This window comes from Rhinolophus hipposideros, assembly GCF_964194185.1.
Source record: "Rhinolophus hipposideros genome assembly, chromosome: 25".
Lineage (NCBI taxonomy): Eukaryota > Metazoa > Chordata > Mammalia > Chiroptera > Rhinolophidae > Rhinolophus > Rhinolophus hipposideros.
This window is the reverse complement of record NC_138071.1, coordinates 15,080,981-15,099,525: the sequence shown is the minus strand read 5'-3', so window position 1 is coordinate 15,099,525 and position 18,545 is coordinate 15,080,981. Positions and strand designations below refer to the sequence as shown.

Here is an 18,545-nt window from a genome sequence, read left to right as displayed (position 1 = left end):
TTGAACCTGAGCACTCCACTTGGGAAATGTTGTTGACCCTGATTCAGAGATTCTGTTGCTTCTCATCTCCATGAGGGAACAGCTGGGCTTCTGGAGACATCCTTTTGTGGATGGTATTTAGACAACTAGGGGAGTTTCTGGGAACGTGCTTTAATACTTCTGTAAATTCTTAAACAACTCATAAAAAAATGCTACCTCAGGTCTTTCTCTTGAAGAATTGTACATGGCCTGTGACCTTGAGTGCTTGTTTCCTATTTCTAGGGGAATTTTTGTTATGTTCACAGTTACACCAAGTTACTTATCTGTTCATTGTCAAGGTCACTGGCGATTGTTTTCCTTTCTGCCTTTATTATTGATATAACATGCATTCTTGCCCATATTGGCCATTTTACAAAAATCTGTGATTATCTTTTTTTTTGTTTCTTTGTTTCCAGAGATTAAATATTCCTTCATCTTTTCCTATTTTTTTAGCTTTTCAAAATTGTATAAAACCTACTTTTTATAGACTGTATCCCAAAAGACTGTGATGGCTCTTCAGTTTTTAGTTATTATTGCCTGAAAATGCAGGTACTTGACAGCAACAAGTAAAAAATATTTTTAAATAAAACGCCATTCATAGCCTTTCTTTGGATTTTATCTTTGAAATCTGTGGTCTGTTTTGTGCCTTGTAGCTAGTTTGTGAAAGATTGCTGTGTTCGCAGGCTTCTCTTATTTTCATGGAAAAATATGTCAAAATCCTCCTTTTCTTCCACTTTAAAGGGTTTGAAATTAAGATGCCTTCTGCTACTAATTTAATTCTTCTGACAAGGCACACAGGAGTTTGCTCTTTGCCATCTGTCTTTGTCAGTTTGTCACCAGTTTGGGACAAGGACGTCCTAGGCTTAATGAATCAACACCCTATTATTTAGTCATCTCATGTCATGTGCAGAATATTTTTTCAATAATAGAAGATAATTTGAGATTGTAAACAACAGAAATATCCCAACAAAAGACTTGCTCTAAGAAGAGTTTATAAATGATTATCCACATAATAGCTGCAGAGCATTTGCTCTTGTGTGGGGGACGTGACGGTGGCATGATATCTTGGGCTCGTTCTGTGTCCGATGGTCCCAGCCCCTTGACTGAGGAAGGGCACCCCATGGGTGACGCACTGGCACCCCAAGAGTCTGACTGGAAAAATGCCTTCTGACTTTGTTGTTTTTGGAGAGCATTGAATTGCAATTGTATAAGTATACGTATTACCTGCTAAAACATCTTTTTGGATAGTTGTGTTTTTGTGGAGTGAAGCGATCTGAGCTCTGGGAAGATTATTCATGAGGAACATGTCACATTTTGGACATGCCAGGTAAACAGTCTAGTGTATTTTGGATTGAAGCTTTTTCTCTATTAACTTTTAACACATTGGAATCCCCCAGTCCTCGACAGGGAGTCTTAGGAGCAGGCACAAGTAAACATGTCTCCTCTGGGCAAATTTTCTGTCCGAAACTGAACAAAAGAAAACAAACAAAAGCACTTGAAGGTGTCTGGAGTCTACCTGAAATGCTTGTGGGATGCTAGCACACACCGTGTCCCTAGGATGCTGACAAGCCATTTTTGGCCATTCCTCTCCTCATTTATTCTTTCCTTTCCTTGTTTTTTACTCTCTCAATTGCCTTCCTTTTTGGGTTCTTTTCTCAATCTTCTGTTCTTTTTCCTTCCCCTTTTGCTTTCTCCTCATTCCTGTTGTGGATAGCTTTGTAACATTCTACAGTTACCGCAGACATCTTTTTAGCTTGAATCATGGCACACCAGAGCTAAAGACAAGCTTTATTTTGCTGTAATATTTAAGGTTATACCGTGTGTTACCCTGAAAAAAAGACCTAACCGGACAATCAGCTCTAATGCGTCTTTTGGAGCAAAAATTAATATAAGACCTGGTCTTATTTTCTTATATTAATTTTTGCTCCAAACGACGCATTAGAGCTGATTGTCCGGCTAGGTCTTATTTTCGGGGAAACACAGTAAGTAGTCCGTAAAATTCCATGCTGGTGCAAAATGTTTCTAAAGAGTTTAATACATTTCTACGGCATACTCCAGGTTGAATGGAAAATATATGACATGTAGAACTTCCAAACTCTTTGGTATATTTAAATAGGCATTCACATTGGTTTCAGATTGAAGCTTAAAATTTGTGCTAACGGACATTCTGCCAAAATTTAGGTAATAGTAATCATATAGATGCTGAGTTTCAGGATTCTTTCTGCTTACCAAATTTTTGATAAACAAAGATGTTTGGGTTAAAATGTCTTTAAATTGCTTAAACTGTAACAAAGCTTGGTGTAAAGAATGTGACAACATCAAATTTGTTTTAAATACCCACCTATTAACTTATGCCACTGTCAAGGATCAGAGTATATTCTGGCTCTTAGAGGCTTCAGAGCTAGTTTAATCCAATTTAAATGTATAGATGAGACAGTTTACTTAGTTTTACATACCGGGTCAGTGGCAGCATTGACCGCAGTTAGGTCATCTGCTTCCCTATGCACTCTGCTTTCTTTGGGACAGAAAGTTAAGTTGATGAAATTTAGAGGTAAAACGGGCAGAGAAGCCTGAGAAGCGTATGTGAGTTCTAAACCTAGCTTGATCGTATTAGTTATGAGATGTTGCACTACGTGTTTAACCGTTCTGGATCTCAGGTTTTTTTTTGGGGGGAGGGGTTGAATTTGAAGGTCCCTTCCAAGTCTGTGACTTGTACTCAGGGGAGAAAATTGAAAAAGACTTAGATTCTTCCTATAGTCCATTTTTCAGTTTCGATTTGTGTCTTATTTCAAGTTGATATCATTTCTGTTTTTAGAAGTGTTGCTGGTATTTTTTGCTAGTGAATCAACTTTTCCAATGTGCAGTGTCATTAGATCCAGGTGGTTGTCACATGATTGTTTCCTTAGTATGCAAGAGTCTCTAACATCATCTCGGTTAACTAAAGCAAACCCACACTCAGAGGCAGGTCTCCCCTTAGTTTCAGACCAGGGGAAAGGTACCGTGAAGGAATGAATATTCCATAGACAGGTAATGGTGAGGTGCTTTCTTCACATTGTTTACAGTTTCTTACGATGTTCAAGAGTCATGCCATACAAAGAAAAGTATAAGAGAATCTGGCCATTTCCACTTCTACAGTTGCTTTATTTGGGATTGTGGAACAGGTTTTTCCGTTCTCAGTTGGCTAATCTGTCATCATTTGTGTCAGGGAGAAGACAGTTGTGGCAATCTGGAAGGATAAGAAAGATGAAAGTTTTGGAGAAAAGGCTGAGGAGCCCGGAGCTGCAGTTCTAAGGAGGCTGGAACAGTGAGCTCTGGGACCTTCCCTTTACTGCTCAAGAGCGGTCCCCATGACCTTTGCTTGGAAAAAACGCATTCTATTAGTACAATTTTTTGAACACTTATGTGCATCGCATTGAGTTGGGTGTGGTGGGAATTACAAAATAATTACTCATCAAGAGCTGCTTCCTCTGAATATTTAGTGTCTGGCTGGATTTCCATACCTAGGCCCCAGAATGGTGAGATACCATAAATCTGACCCCAAAGAGGGTCTAAACAAGGAGAAAGAAGTGAGAGGGACTGAAGCAGCAGGGAAAGATCCCAAGGAACCATGAAATTTGAGTAGTTTGAAGGACCAATGGTTAAGAATAACTAAAGCACTCATTTTAACTTTCTTTTGGGAGAGTGCCAGATATGTGGTTGAGTTAGGTTAGGACACAGGTTTGGGAGTAGGGAAATGACCATTGTATGTTTGAAGGTGACAAGTGAGGGGACTCTTTGGAAGTACCAGAACCTTTTTACCCCACCTTTTTGTTTTGAAAATGTCAAATTTTTAGAAAAACAGTACTCTAAAAACCTTATGCCCTTTTTCTAGATTAATCAGTTGTTAACTTTTTGTCATACTTACCCATATGCTCTGTGTATATGTGTGTTTTGAATCAAATGTGGTATGTATATTTGTACTACTTTGCTTAACCACTTGAATATAAGTTGCAGAAACCATGACATTTCACCTCTAAACACCTGCTAAAGGGACTTTTATCAGTGTAACCGTGATACAGTTATCACACCCAACAAATTTAGCATTGATATAATAACATGGCCGAATGTAGAGAAAGTATTTAAATTTGGAGGTGGAATGTGTATTTAATTTTCTTTTTTAGAATCAGACAGACTTGTCCGGCACAAGTCTGAATGACTGTATTGAATGAATTGGTGGAACAAGAGACCAGAGCCACAGAAACTGGTTTTTACATATTTAAGTATACATAGCCATAAAAATAGAAAGAGGAAGGTCATTATATTCTGATATACTGTACTCTTGAAGGTACAATTTTAAATAACAAGGCATTGAAGAGTGTAAAAAAGAATTTATAAACAGTTGTGTGTATATACATACATATTATACATATAGAGTATATATATAATATATATATATATTTATATATACATATATAGATATAGAGGTAGACAGGTATTTCTCTGGAAGGATGAAAAAATGAACTAAATATTTCATGCCTTTAAGAGAAGGAAGTAGGTAGCTGGAGGACATGAAGACTTTTTGAATTTTGGACTATTTGAATATATTACTTATTCAAAAATAAATAGTAAATAACCAAGCATAGACTTAATATCATATCATTAGCTTTGTAGCATGTAAGATAATAACTTCTGTTGATGTCCTAAAGAATTTGGAGAATTGGACCTGAAGCAAAGAAGGTGGAGGGAAATTTTTATCTTTTCAATTTTGAAGGGAAGTTTGCTTGTTGTGCCACTTAATGAAAAAAGATGTTCATGATGTAAGAAGGTATTTTTTCAGGAGCTGCTAGTGTGTGTAGGAGGGACTTGGGGATGTGATATCCAGTTAAGTCGGGGAATTTCACAGAGGAAGATGGAGTATGAGTTTGTAAATTCTGTATTCCTTTTGGAATAAAGGATAATTTTTTCCTCCTCTAAGAAGAGAAATTTGTAGTTTGTTTCAGGAGAAAAGGAAGATGGTAAATGGGATTCAGAATTTACATTGTGTGTGTATTCATACTGCTTTTGATGATAAAAGATGATAAGTACATTTAAAAAGCTGCTAAGAAAAAATGAGTATTTAGGATTAATTGCTGGCTATTTTCTTCATTTTTTTTCAAAGACAGATTCTTGGATGTTACTGATGATGACATGAAACTTAATAGAAAACCTTACTGAGTAAATACTAGAAATCCATGTTAGTAGTAAGTCACTTTCATTGGATAGCAATTTTATTATTTCATGTGATAGCTCTTATGTAATTATAAGGTGAACCTGTGTGGTATTTATCCTTAAAAATTGCTATTTTGCAGTGTTTTGAGGTATATTGCATGAAAATTTAAAATTAATTTCCAAGTTAACTCAGCCACAGTTTATTTTCTGGTTTTGTATGATTAACACAAAGTTGTTGATTGGTACTTAGTGCCCTTTCTCTCGAAGGCCAGTGTTTATTAATCAGTGAGTGCTGAATTGCTCCCAGTGTCATGTTAGGCATCCTGGAGTTAATAGAGACAGATGGTCTGCCCTTGATAGATGCTTCTAGAAAGTTAACATTTCAACAGTGGTAGGTAAATTGCTGTCAGGGAGGGGAGCCTCTGATTGCCCAGGCAGGCCTTCTTCAGGAGGAAAGGAACCCTGCGCTGTTTGATCAGGCACTTAGGGTGTGACTTCACAGGTGAAGAAATTTGATTGTATCAATTTACTCAGAGTTGACAGGGATTGTGGGACTGACCGAAGCTAACCAAACTAAGCAAGCTTACAGGAGATTGCCTATCCCAGTGAGTTAATTTACAGTGGCAGGTGTACTATGGCCAGCTGTAGACGTGTTGAAAGGATAACATATAGATGGTAGCTTCACTTGGTGAACATATGAATTAGGTGGGGGAAGAACTGGATCTTTTCGCTCGGTATTTCCATCAAGACATGGGAATTTGTTAGAGGACTTTTTTCACTCCAGGGGCTATTCTGCCTCAAAAGCTGGGGCCTAAAATCAGAGCATCTTTACTACAGAGTGTGATGCTCCATAAACATGATGAATTCTTCTCCAGCTCCCTTTGCAATCGGTTATCAAAGGCCCCATTACCCTATGCCAGACATGTTACAGTCCAACGCAGAAATAACAGTAATAAGAATAAAGAGTGCTTATCATGTGCTGGACGCTTTGCTAAGATGTTTTTCTTATTCCATTAATCCCCCAATAACACTAGGGAATAGATACTATTATCATTTCCTGTTTATAGAAGAGAAAAATCAAAGTTTAGGAAAGCTTAGAGCTTGGAACCCAAGTTCAGAGCCAAGGGAGCCCGACTTTAGAGAAGCTTCCCGGCGATAGAATTTCTTTTGCTCACGTCAGCTTCTTTCCAGTTGTGTTTTCCTTAGCATATAGCATGGTCATTTTGAGACACCTTATCTCTCAAATGAATGCTTAGGAAATACAATTATTGTTAAAATATGTTAAGCACTAACTCTTAAGGTAGTTTCTTTTTGAAGATTACTGATCTTATCTTTTATGATAATTCTGAATAATTTCATTTGGAGGATGGCCATTAAAAATTAAACAGTTGCTTAACATATGGTGATGGAAAGAGAACTGACTCTGGGTGGTGAACACACAATGTGAGATATAAATGATGTATTACAGAATTGTACACCTGAAATCTATGTGACTTTACTAACAATTGTCACCCCAATAAACTTTAATTAAAAAAATTAAACAGTTGCAGAAACACCTGAGGATAATGCAAAGAACTATTTTTTTGCTAATCATTCACCTATTAACATTTTTCCCATGTACTTGATCATTTGTGCATATTTTCTTGCTCTGTATTTGTGTATGTATATGTGTATATATGTATATATTTTTTTCTGAATCATTTGAAAGTGATAGAGATATCATCGCCCTTTACCCCTAAATATTTCAGTGTGTATTTCCCCAAAATAGGGATATTTGCTTACATAACAGTTTCTACTTTATGAGTTTATATTGTTAAAATATTTTCATCTAATCTGCTATCTATATCTATCTTGCAGTTTTGTCAGTTGACTTAATAAAGTCCTTTATAACATTTTTTCCCCATGGAATGAGATCCAGTTTAGGGTCATATATCACACTTAGTTGTCATATCTGATAATGTCCTTTAATCTGGAATAGTTCCACAGTTTTTCTTTGTCTTTTATCAGATTGATGTTTTTGAAGAATAGAGTTCTTTTCCTTTTTTTCTTTTTTTTTTGAGATTTTTATTAAAATATAATGTACAATATTATATTAGTTTCAGGGGTACACCACAGTTCATCATTTATAGACCTAAAGAAGTGATCATCATGATAAGTCCAGCAACCATCTGACATCATATTATGCTATCACAATATTATTGACTCTATTTCCTATGCTGTACATTACATCCCCATGACTTAACTTGTTTTATACCTGCAGATTTGGACCATTTATTGCCCTTAACCTTCCTCCCCCCCTTTTTAATTTTTTAATGACAGTTGACATACAATATTATTTTATATTCATTTCAGGTGTACAACATAGTGGTTAGACATTTATATAAATTAAGAAGTGATCCCCCTGACTAGTCTGGTACCCACCTGGCACCATACATCATTATTACCATATTATTGACTATTTCCTGTGCTTTGCTTTACATCCCCATGACTTATTTTGTAGCCCAATTTGTACTTCTTAATCCCTTCACCTTTTTCACCCTTTCCCTCAATCCCCATTGCATGTATCACCCCGATAAATCTAGTACCAATCCAACAATATACATAGTTATTACAATATTATTGACTATATTCTTTATGTTATACCCTACATCCCCATGACTACTGTGTAACAACCAATTTTTACTTCTTAATCCCTTCCCTTTTTTTCACTCACACTCCCAACCTCCCTCCCATCTGGCAACCATCAAAATGTTCTCTGTTATCTATGAGTTTGTTTTGTTTGTTTATTTTGTGTTTTTAGATTGCACATATAAGCAAAATCTCATTGCATCTGTCTTTCTCTGGCTGACATACCTCACTCCTCACGGTACCTTCCAGGTCCGTCCATGCAACCACAGATGGCAAGAACCCATTCCCTTCTATAGCTGAGCAATATTCCATTGTATATATGTACCACCTCGTCTTTATCCATTCATCTATCAGTGGACATTCAGGCTGCCTCCACATCTTGGCCATTGTAAACAAAGCTGCAATGAACATATGGATACACACATCTCTAAGTAGTATTTTGGGTTTCTTCGGATAAATACCCAGAAGTGGGATTACTGGGTCCTTCCTTGTCTCTTGTTATAGCCTTTGTTTTAAAACCTATTTTATCTGGTGTAAGTATTGCTACTCTAGATTTTTTGTTTGTTTGTTTTTATTTTCATGAAATATCTTTTTCCATCTCTTTATTTTTCATCTCTGAGTGTGTATGTGCGTGTGTGTGTGCGTGCCTTTCAATATGAAGTGAGGCTCTTGTAGGCATCATGTATAAGGGTTTTGTTTTCTTATCCTTTCAGCCCTCCTATGTCTTTTGAGTTGAGCATTTTATACATTTACATTGAAAGTAATCGTTGATAGATATGTAGCTATTGCCATTTGATTATTCATAATTTTATCCTTTTTTTTCCCTGTGTTAAAGAAGTTCCCGTAACATTCCTTCATTCCTTGTAATAGTTTGGTGGTGATGAACTCCTTTAGCTTTTTTTTTTTTTTTTAAATCTGGGAAGCTCTTTATCTGTCCTTTGATTTTAAATGATAGCCTTGCTGGGTAGAGTAGTCTTTGTTGTAGATCCTTGCTTTTCATCACTTTGAATATTTCCTGCCAATCCCTTCTGGTCTGCAAAGTTTCTATTGAGAAGTCAGCAGACAATCTTACGGGAGCTCCCCTATAAGTTGCTAGTTGCCTTTCTTTTGTTCCTTTTAGGATTCTCTCTTTGTCTTTAACCTTTGCCATTTTAATTATAATTTGTCTTGGCCTGGGCCTGTTGGGGTTCATTTTGTTTGGGACTCTCTGTGCTTCCCGGGCTTGTAATGTCTATTTCCTTCACCTGGTTAGGAAAGTTTTCAGTCATTATTTCCTCAAATAAGTTCTCAGTCCCTTGCTTTCTCTCTTCTCCTTCTGGTACCTCTATGATATGAATGTTGTTACACTTAATGTTGCCCCAAAGGTCTCTTAAACTATCCTCATTTTTAAAAATTCTTTTTTCTTTTTGCTCTTTCAGTTGGGTGTTTTCTGCTACCTTGTCATCCAAATCTCTGGTTCGATCCTCTGCTTCCTCTGGTCTGCTGGTGATTCCTTCTAGTGAATTATTCATTTCAGTTATTGTATTCTTCACTTCTGACTGGTTCATTTTGTGGTTTCTATGCGTTTTTTCTGCTTGCTATCTCTGTTGAAGTCCTCACTGAGTTCCTTGAGCATCCTTATAACCACTGTTTTGAACTTTGTGGTACCGTGTTTCCCCGAAAATAAGACCTAGCCAGACAATCAACTCTAATATGTCTTTTAGAGCAAAAATTAATATTAAGACCTGGTCTTATATTATATTACATTATATAAGACCCAGTCTTATAGTAAAATAAGATTGGGTCTTATATTAATTTTTGCTCCAAAAGACGCATTAGAACTGATTGTTCGGCTAGGTTTGTTTTCGGGGAAACACAGTAGGTTGCTTGCCTCCATTTCATTTACTTCTTTTTTCTGGAGTTTTCTCTTGTTCTTTCATTTGAGACATATTTCTTTATTTCCTCATTTTCACTGCCTCCCTGTGTTTGTTTCTATGTATTTGGTAGACCTGCTATGTCTCCCAGTCTTGGCCAGGTGGCCTTAGGTAGTAGGTGCCCTGTGGGGCCCAGTGGTACAGTTTCTCTGGTCACCTGCTCTGAGTACTCCAGGAGTGTCCCTTGTGTGGGTTGTGTGTACCTTCCTGTTATAGTTGAGCATTGATTGCTATTGGCACATGAGTGGGTGGGATTGACCCTCAGGCTGATTGGCTGTGAGGTTTGTCTGTGTCCAAAGCTTATAGGCTACTGTGCAGGGGGCTCACCCCACTGAGTGGGATTCACCCTACTCACTCCAGTGGGCTCTGGTGCCTGTTGAGACTGCCCTTTGTGTGTGCCACTTGTGGGGCAAATTGCGTGGTGCTCTGCTGTGGTCTGAAGCCGACCTCTAGGTATGTTGGTTATGGGACCTCTTGGGAGGGGCTCTGGTGCAGGCCCAGGTCACCCACTGCCTGTGAACAGCCAGGGACTACCTGGTAGGATCTACAAAGCAATCGGAGGTTTTTATCTGCCCGTGCTAACCCTGGAGGTGCATGGGAGAGGCCACACGGTGAAGCGAGGATGGCTGCCACCAGTACCAGCCAGGCCTGAGGTAGCTCAGTAAAAAGCCAGGACACCCGGAGGCCTGCTGCCACCTGCTGGCTCCCTTAAGATTCAGCCACTGATAAAGCCATGTTCAGTATCCGAGTTGGGTGAGGCAGAGTCTCAGAGAGTCACTAGAGTAGAAGAATTGTGGTCAACAGGTTAATGTAGATTCTGTTTTGGTGTCAGTGCTGACTCTGGAGCTACTCAGCAAGTCTCAGAGCACACTGAGGCCAGTGGCTGCCCACCTGGGGCCCGTGGGCTCCCAAGTGTTTTCCAGGGAAGAGTGCAATGTGGGTGGGGCTGGCTGCTCCAGAGAAAGTGCCTCTGGCATTGGGGGAGTTGGGTGGAGCTAGATCCCCATGAATCAGCAGGGTGGAGCCTCAGAGGTCACCAGACCAATCAGATTTAGATTTGGCCTGTGGGGGTGGGCTCAACACTTTAAGATGGTGCCTGCCTGCTGGCTGCACGGGAGAAAGACCCCATACAGGGAAAGTGGCGACTGCCCTCCAGCCCTGGCCTCAAAGCCACACACGTCAGTCTGTTACCTGTATGCTTCTGATGACCCCCTGAATCACCATCCCTCCGTTGGAGCCCAAGGTGAGTGCCTGTGAGCAAGTGAGACTGTGTGTGGGCCGTTTAAGAGAACGCCTGGGTTTCCTGCTGCCTTCCACCCCACCTGGATGGTTGGAATCCTCACTGTTTTTCACTGTCAGATGCTGTGGGGGCTCTTCTTCCTGGCATCAGTACTCTGGACTGGTGGGGGTCCTTCACTCCTCCATGAGGAATCTCGGCAGCTGAGATAGCCTTCCCTATTTTCAGCCACCACACGGAGGTTTGGGGCCAGCTCATTTCGCTTCTCTGCCCCTCTTACCAGTCTCGTGACTCTTTATATCCTTAGTTATAAAACTAATGTTCAGCCAGACCAGATGGTTCTCCAGGTTGACTGTTCTGTAATTTAGTTGTAATTTTAATGTGTTCATGGAAGGAAGCAGACACAGTGTGTATGTACTCTGCCATTTTGCATCCTCTTTCCTTTTTTTAAAATAGAAAGTTTCTCGTTTTGTGTTGATCTGATGTTTCCTCATCATTAGATTCAGGTAACGTGTTCTCAGCCAGAACTTACTTTTCCCCCAGCTTATCTATCAAGTTGATTGGTTTTAAAAGTAAGGAAATTAACATTTACATAATAATATTATCTAAGGACAGACCTTAGATTCTGTCCATTATTCCCCAAATGTCTTTATAGTAAGAAAATTACAAATGATACATTACATCTGGTCTCCTTTTTTTTTTTTTTTTTTTTTTTTTTGATGCAAACGTTCTTTTTTATTTTGCCACTTAAACCACAATTTCCTTGTGTGGCTTGACAGGCATGGGGTGCGGGACAGGCTGCTGGACCATGGATCATAGTAGCAGGAAGGTTAGTAGCAGGAGTGATGTGGTGCTCAGTCTGAGTGCCCCTCACTTGGCTCCCCGGGGAATATCATGCAGCCTAGGTACATAGTGTTAGATGGGGAAGGGTCGAGGCAAGACATTCGCTTTGTCTCCTCCTGGTGAGGAATGGGTCCCACATAACTAGAGCTCAGTGGACACGTCCAGTCCTTTTCTGAATTGAGCAGGCCAGTAGCAGCATGTGGGGCCGTCTGCCTCAAGTCCCCTTTGCCTCCCCAGTCCCTTTGGCAAAAGTCCCTATGATTTCCGATACTGCCATTCCCAGCCCCTTCCCTGCATCAGTGTCTGATCTGATGGAGGTAGCTTGTGGGGCCTGGCTTCCTCCAATTCCGGCGGATCCTGGCACTTGTCCTCCTAGAGTTCAGATACTGATCGCTGGAAGCCATCTCAGTGGCACTGCTCTGTGGGTCGACCGCTGGAGCGTGGGGCTCTGGGATTCTGAGCCGTCTGCAGTGATGCAGCGAGTGGCCCAGGAGTTTCTGCCTTGGGGGCCTCTTCCTACGCAGCCTTCTCAAGGCGTCTGCCACGCGGTGGTCCCCTGCACACTCCCAGATGATCTGCGCCCGTTCCTCGGCCAGCTGGTCCCCACTGCGCTGAAACAGGCCCTGGATCTGCAGCAGCTCAGCGTCCTGGAAGATGTTAGCCGAGGCCTGCTTGCGGCCCCGGGCCTCCGTCGGGGTCTGCCAAGGGGGTGGCTCGCTCACCACAGAGGCTGGGGTGCCCATCCCGGGTGCTCATGCAATGAATTTGCAATATATTAATATGGTGCACAACTGAGCATTCTTTGTAATATATGAAGCTCGTTCAGACACCTATGTCCACCGTGGTCTCGGAGGCGCAAGTAACCATGAGAGGCAGAATACACTTGTGTGAGCTAGGCAGCAACTGACTCCTCAGCTCCCCTCCTTCGGATAACCATGGTGGTGGCAATAATCTGGCTGCCCGAGGCGGGCCACCTCGGTCACAGCCGTGGTTCCCCAGAGAAAGCGATCCTTAGCCGAACAGCCAATCCTCCTGGTCTCCTTTTATCTGGAATAGTTTCTCGGTCTTTGTGCTTCATGACGTTGACATTTTTGAAGAGTATGAGCCAATTTTACTATAACGTCTCTCTTTTTTAATTTGTTTGAATTTCCCTCATGGTTAGATTCATTCAGGTTTTGTACTTTTGGCAGAATTGCTATTCCAGGGACATTATGTTCTTCTCAGGGTGTTGTGTTTGGCGGCACATGATGTCTGTTTATCCCACTGCTGCTAATGTTAACTTTGGTCACTTGGGTAAAGCTGGTCTGCCAGGTTTGTCCAGTGTAGTTACTCTTTCCTCCCTTTCAGACGATAACCATCTTGTGGAGTGATATTTTTAATGCCCTATTACTTACTCCTCAAATTTTTACTTGTGGGCCTTAGCACCCATGGGTGATTCTTGCCTGAAAGAATCTTCTCATGATGATTCTCATGATGAAAGAATCTTCTCAGTTCTTCTCATGGTGTTTTCCCAGTGGTGATGTAAAATTCCATCATGTCCTTTTCATTTGTTGGCTTCCGTCCACAAATGATTTCTCATTTATTTATTTACATCAGTGTAGATGCATGGATTCTTACTTTTTTTTCAATTCTCATTACTTACTTTGATGCTCAAATTGTCCTAGATTTGGCCAGTGGGAGTCTGTTCAAGCTGGTTTTTATGTCCTTCTGACACGTCCCCATCATTCCTTCCCACAGCCTCACTTTCTGGCACTCAATAGTCCTCCTTTAATACCTTCTCTGCCTCATCCCTGGCAATGGCCATTTCTCCAAGTGTCTGTTTCTCTATAACCTAGCCAAGAGTGACTTTTTATACTGTTTAATTTTTGCCAATCTGATAAGTGAGAAATAGCACCTCTGTGTAGCTTTAGTTTGCATTTCATTGTCGAGTAAAATTGAGTATCTTTTCTTATGTTTAAGGGCTATATGTATGTGAATATATGTATGTATATGTATATATGTGTGTGTATTTGTATGTGTGTATACATGTCCTTTGCCCATTTTTCTGTCAAGTTAATAGTCCTTATTTCCTCGGTTTTAACAGTTTTTCTCTGTATTATGGAGATTAGCCCTTTATTTGTGATATAAATATTTTCTTCCATTTTATCTATTGTCTTTTTTTAATGATTTTTTTTTTTTGGTCATGCAAAATTTTGTTTAAAAACTTTGTGTAATCAAATTTTATTTGTCCTGGTTTCGAGTCATAATTAGTGCACCTTTCCTTATGTCAAGGTTAGAGAAGAACTCATTTCCCCCTCTCTAGTATGTATATGGCTTCATTGTTTTACTTTTAGATCCCAGATTCATTTGGCGTCTATTCTTATGTATGGTATGAAGTATGGATCTAATTTTATATTTTTCCAAATAGCTAACAATTATTGTAACTATTAACTAAAAAGTCAATTTTTGCCCCAGTGATTTTTAGATGCCTCCTTTATCATATACATACTGAATTTCCATCCGTAGTTGGGTCTGTTTTTGAACTTCCTATATTACTCCACTGGCTTGTCTGTCTATTCATGGGCCAGTAGCACACTTTTCATTATAGAGGCTTTATAGTATATTTCAATGTCTGGAAGGACTAGTCCTCCCCTCTAGTGTTTTAGTGTTTTCCTGGCTGTTTGTGCACGTGTATTTTTAATATGAAGTTCAGTATAAATTGTCTAGCTTCATTCAAAAGAATTGTTGGTATACTTATGGGGATTGCATTAAATTTATGGCAAATTGACACTTTTTGATGTTGACTTGTTCTATCCAAAAATAAGAAATGTCTCTGTATTTGGTAAAGTCTTCATTTGTGTCATTTTAGCAGTGTTTTAAGGTTTTTCTCAGATGGGTTTTACACATTTGTCATTAAACTTGTTAAATATTTTCTTTTCTTTTTGAAACTTGCTTTTTTCACTTACTGTATCCTGGAGATCTGAACAGTCAGTACATGTAGACCTGTTTCATTTTTTAAAATGGATTCATGGTAGTTTATTGTATCCTAATTTAATTTTTCCTCTGGATGTAGTTCATATCACTTCTGATTTTTCCCTATTATAAACAATGCTATTGAGAATATTATTGTACCTATATTTTTCCTTACTTGTGTTACTGTATCTGTAAAATAGATTCCTGGAAATAGAATTGCTTATCATAGACCATGTATATTTTTTGGGTAATATATTCTACCAAATTATCATCTCAAACTATTTGACACTTTTTAAAAAATTTTATTGGGGACTGTTGGGGGACAGTGTGTTTCTCCAGGGTCCATCAGCTCCAAGTCGTTGTCCTTCAATCTAGTTGTGGAGGGCGCAGCTCAGCTCCAAGTCCAGTCGCCGTTTTCAATCTTTAGTTGCAGGGGGCACAGCCCACCATCCCATGCGGGAATTGAACCAGCAACCTTGTTGTTGAGAGCTCACGCTCTAACCAACTGGTCATCCGGCCGCCCCTATTTGACACCTTTTAAAGTCAAGTAAACTGTATTGTGTATGTCTGTTGTCAAAAGACATTCGAAACTTTTTTGAAAGCCTCGTGAAAGTTAATTTTAAACAAAAATTTGCATCTGTTTGTCCATTAATATGGGGAATATAAAGATAGCACAGCCATGATTTCTACCTTAAATAACTTAAATATCCTTTTGGAAATCAGATACGTGTTTGTTTATATGCATTAAAAAAATAGAAAAATTTCTTTGTTAAGTAGACTTTGAAGTTACCCTAAAACAAAGTATTGAGTTTAGTTTGGTAGAGAGAATCAGGAAAGACATCTCCTGTGAGATTAGCATAGGCTAACGTCGAGGCAGAATTTTACCATGTCACGTGAGGTCCGTGGAATCACTGGCCTTAGAGTGAAGGCAGTATTTTGTACTCAAAGACAAAGTCAGGGCCCTTAGTGGTAGACCTGGAATGCCTAAAGTAAGTGGACTTGATTCACAGGGCAGCAAGCAGAGAGCCCTTCTAGGTTAGTAATCTGTTGCTGGGGAACAAATTACCCCCAAATTTAGTGCCTTGAACTCCAATAAACATTTACTATGTCTAACTGTTTTCTGTGGGGCAGGGATTTGCAAGCCAGGGGGTGCTATTGCCACACTCTGTTCCTTAGAAGCAAGCCAGGAAATTCAGCTCACATTCAAGGGGTTCCTCCTTTTAAGGAGAGAAAGCTCAAGGAATCTGGGATCATGTTTTAAAACCACCACGCTGTGTGTGTTCTGAAGAAGAGAAGTGATGGTATGATTTTGAAAAGGAGACAAACATGGCATCTAGAGGAAATGTAACGTGGTAGCTCTATCAAAGATGAACTGAAGAACGGCAGAAGCGGGAGACAGGTCCTAGTGAAGTGATCGAGCGATAAAGTAATGACGGACATAGTCGGGGGAGATGAGAGAGGAGATGTAGGATGCGTGAGGGATCCAGCAGAATGATGAGAGAGAGGAAAAGGAGAGCAAAAAATGATCGCAATGTTTCCAGATCTGCAAAACAAACAGGCGTGTGATAACTACAAAGAGAAACCAGTTTTGAGGGTATAAAACTGTTGGATTTTACACATTTAAGGGGAAATGCGTAAGCAGTTGAAATTATAGGACCAGGGCTCTTGTTGAAAGGTCCAATCCAAGAGGGAAATTTCACATTTGTCATCCCAGAAGTGATGGCTGAGTTCTTCAAGGGATGAGTACACAGTGAGAGGCCGGCGCATTGAGGACCATTTGGGGGAAGCTGTGGTTTGGAGAGTGATTAGGAACAGGAGTTAGAGCCGTGGCGTTTGAGAGAAAGAAGAGCCAGTTATGCTCCTGTCAGGGCCGGATAAAGCGGAGTGATCAAGAGCTTCAGATGTTGCAGAATCTGAAGAGAATGATGTTTGAAATGAATGCATTTGCCTGTAAGATTATTAGAGGTGACAGCAGTTTAAGTGAGAGTAGAACAATTTTGGAAATTGGATTATAACATTTAATTTGATGATTAAGTTTCTAAAAAGTGCTTGAGGTGGGAGGATGAGTGGCTGGCATGCCTTTCGTCGCTTAGATGTTGAGATCTTACACCCTTCCTGCTTCCTTTTAGTACCACCAAGCCTCTCTGCAGTGGTACTTCTACTCAAGTCTTGGATCCAGGGATGAAGTAAGATTTCACCGCACTTGTTTTCGGGGAATCGTTTAACTGTAAGTGAAATGAACTGACTTTATAATTTTTTTTTCTTTGCTTCACATGTTGCTTTTAACTATTCTTATCTGTGCTATTCTCCCGCCGCCTTTCCCTTCCCTTCCCTTCTCCCCTGGTTAGTATGACTTCACACTCAGATCTCAGGAAAGGAATCACGTATTTTTCCTCTCCCTTACCTCCCAACTTCAAGCACAATTCTATTATTCATACGCTTTGTTAATTGAATTTGCAGGGGTGCAATGAATACATAGTAAATATTAAAATAATAACTGACAAATGTAAATACTATATTGAGAGATGATTTTGTATTTTATGTTATATACCTGTACATGTGTTTAATCAGTTTTCATGTTAGTAAAATAATTGTCAATAAGATGGAGCAAAACCATGAAAACATTTTTAAAATTACTTAATGTGACACAGTGCAGTTCAAGATTTCTGTATGGATTTGGGATTAAATTGATGGAAGAATTGTGTAGCAAAACACTGACAAAGCCAGATTAAATCTGTTTCCTCTGCTGTATGGAATGGTTATTATGTTAATTTTTTTCTGATAGTGTTATTTTTCTTTTAAGAAAAAGCTTTAGGTCTCCACTAAAGACTTAAAGACACTAAACCAAACTAGCAGTTATAACTATGGTTTCAAATTAAATGGTAGATTGCATGCTGTGATAAAAGAACTATTGCTGGTAAGTTCTTTTTAGCACAGAAAGATATGCTAGCTCTTCGTGACATCATCTTTGAATAAATAGGGGGCATTAAATGATGTAGTCCAGTTCTGCAGCATGCATGGGAGGTGAGCACAGGAGGAGATGAAAGGGGCCGGAGAATGTGAGAAGGAAGAGCAGGTGTGAGGGAGTCTGAGAAACTCTGGCACAGGTAGCCAGAAAGTAAGTGGCTGATGAAGGCGGTGTGGAAAGATAAGCACCAGCTCTAAACAGGTCAATACTGCTGTGACAGTCCTTACATGTAGTTTTCATTACATGTATGAAACCTTTTCTTTCTGCAGTGGGTGTGAGAGAGAGGGACAGAAAAAAGGAGAGAGGAGGGTTGTCTCAAGATTGTGGATGGTATTTCTTTTCGCAATTAAAGATCTGGATAAATTTGCAAAGATGACATTATGACTTTTATTACTTGCATCCGACAAAAAGTTAATGTGGTTAATTGGTATATTTTCCTTTTCCTGTTTCCCACCTGTTGACACTGTCCCGTCCTCTTTTCTCTTGTGTTCTCTGCGACTCACTTCTGGTGCCATCAGTCCCAGATGCTTCCTCCTGGGGCCTCTTCCGTTCCCAGTGCCCCACACTCCTCCATGCCTCTCTGTCTCCAGAATGACCTGTGAATTACTCTGTCACTGCATTCCTACAACGTGTTATATGGACGTCTGTTTATGTGTCTGTTTTCCCTACTAGTCTGGGAACTCCTTAGTAGGAGGGGTCAAGTCTTACTCACCATGGTCCACGAGTATGGCAGTGAAGTTGATGAGCTTTGATGGTTGGGAGATCCATGACTAGAGAGAGAGAGAGAGAGAGAGACATC

General features: G+C 39.8%; 1 protein-coding gene and 1 long non-coding RNA gene across 3 annotated transcripts in view; one reads left to right on the top strand and one right to left on the bottom strand.

The window, feature by feature from the left end:
• LOC308493095 overlaps nucleotides 1–18,545 on the top strand; it is a 52,724-nt gene that overhangs the window by 10,869 nt on the left and 23,310 nt on the right. For both annotated transcript variants that reach the window (XR_013992613.1, XR_013992614.1), the window contains exon 2: nucleotides 16,908–17,005. This is a non-coding gene — a long non-coding RNA (uncharacterized lncRNA). The remainder of the gene's footprint in view (nucleotides 1–16,907; nucleotides 17,006–18,545) is intronic.
• LOC308492871 (arginine vasopressin-induced protein 1) lies at nucleotides 11,710–12,766 on the bottom strand. Its single transcript, XM_081038333.1, has one exon. It carries the CDS (start codon nucleotides 12,567–12,569, stop codon nucleotides 12,123–12,125), a length of 447 nt encoding a protein of 148 aa, XP_080894459.1. The 5' UTR covers nucleotides 12,570–12,766; the 3' UTR covers nucleotides 11,710–12,122.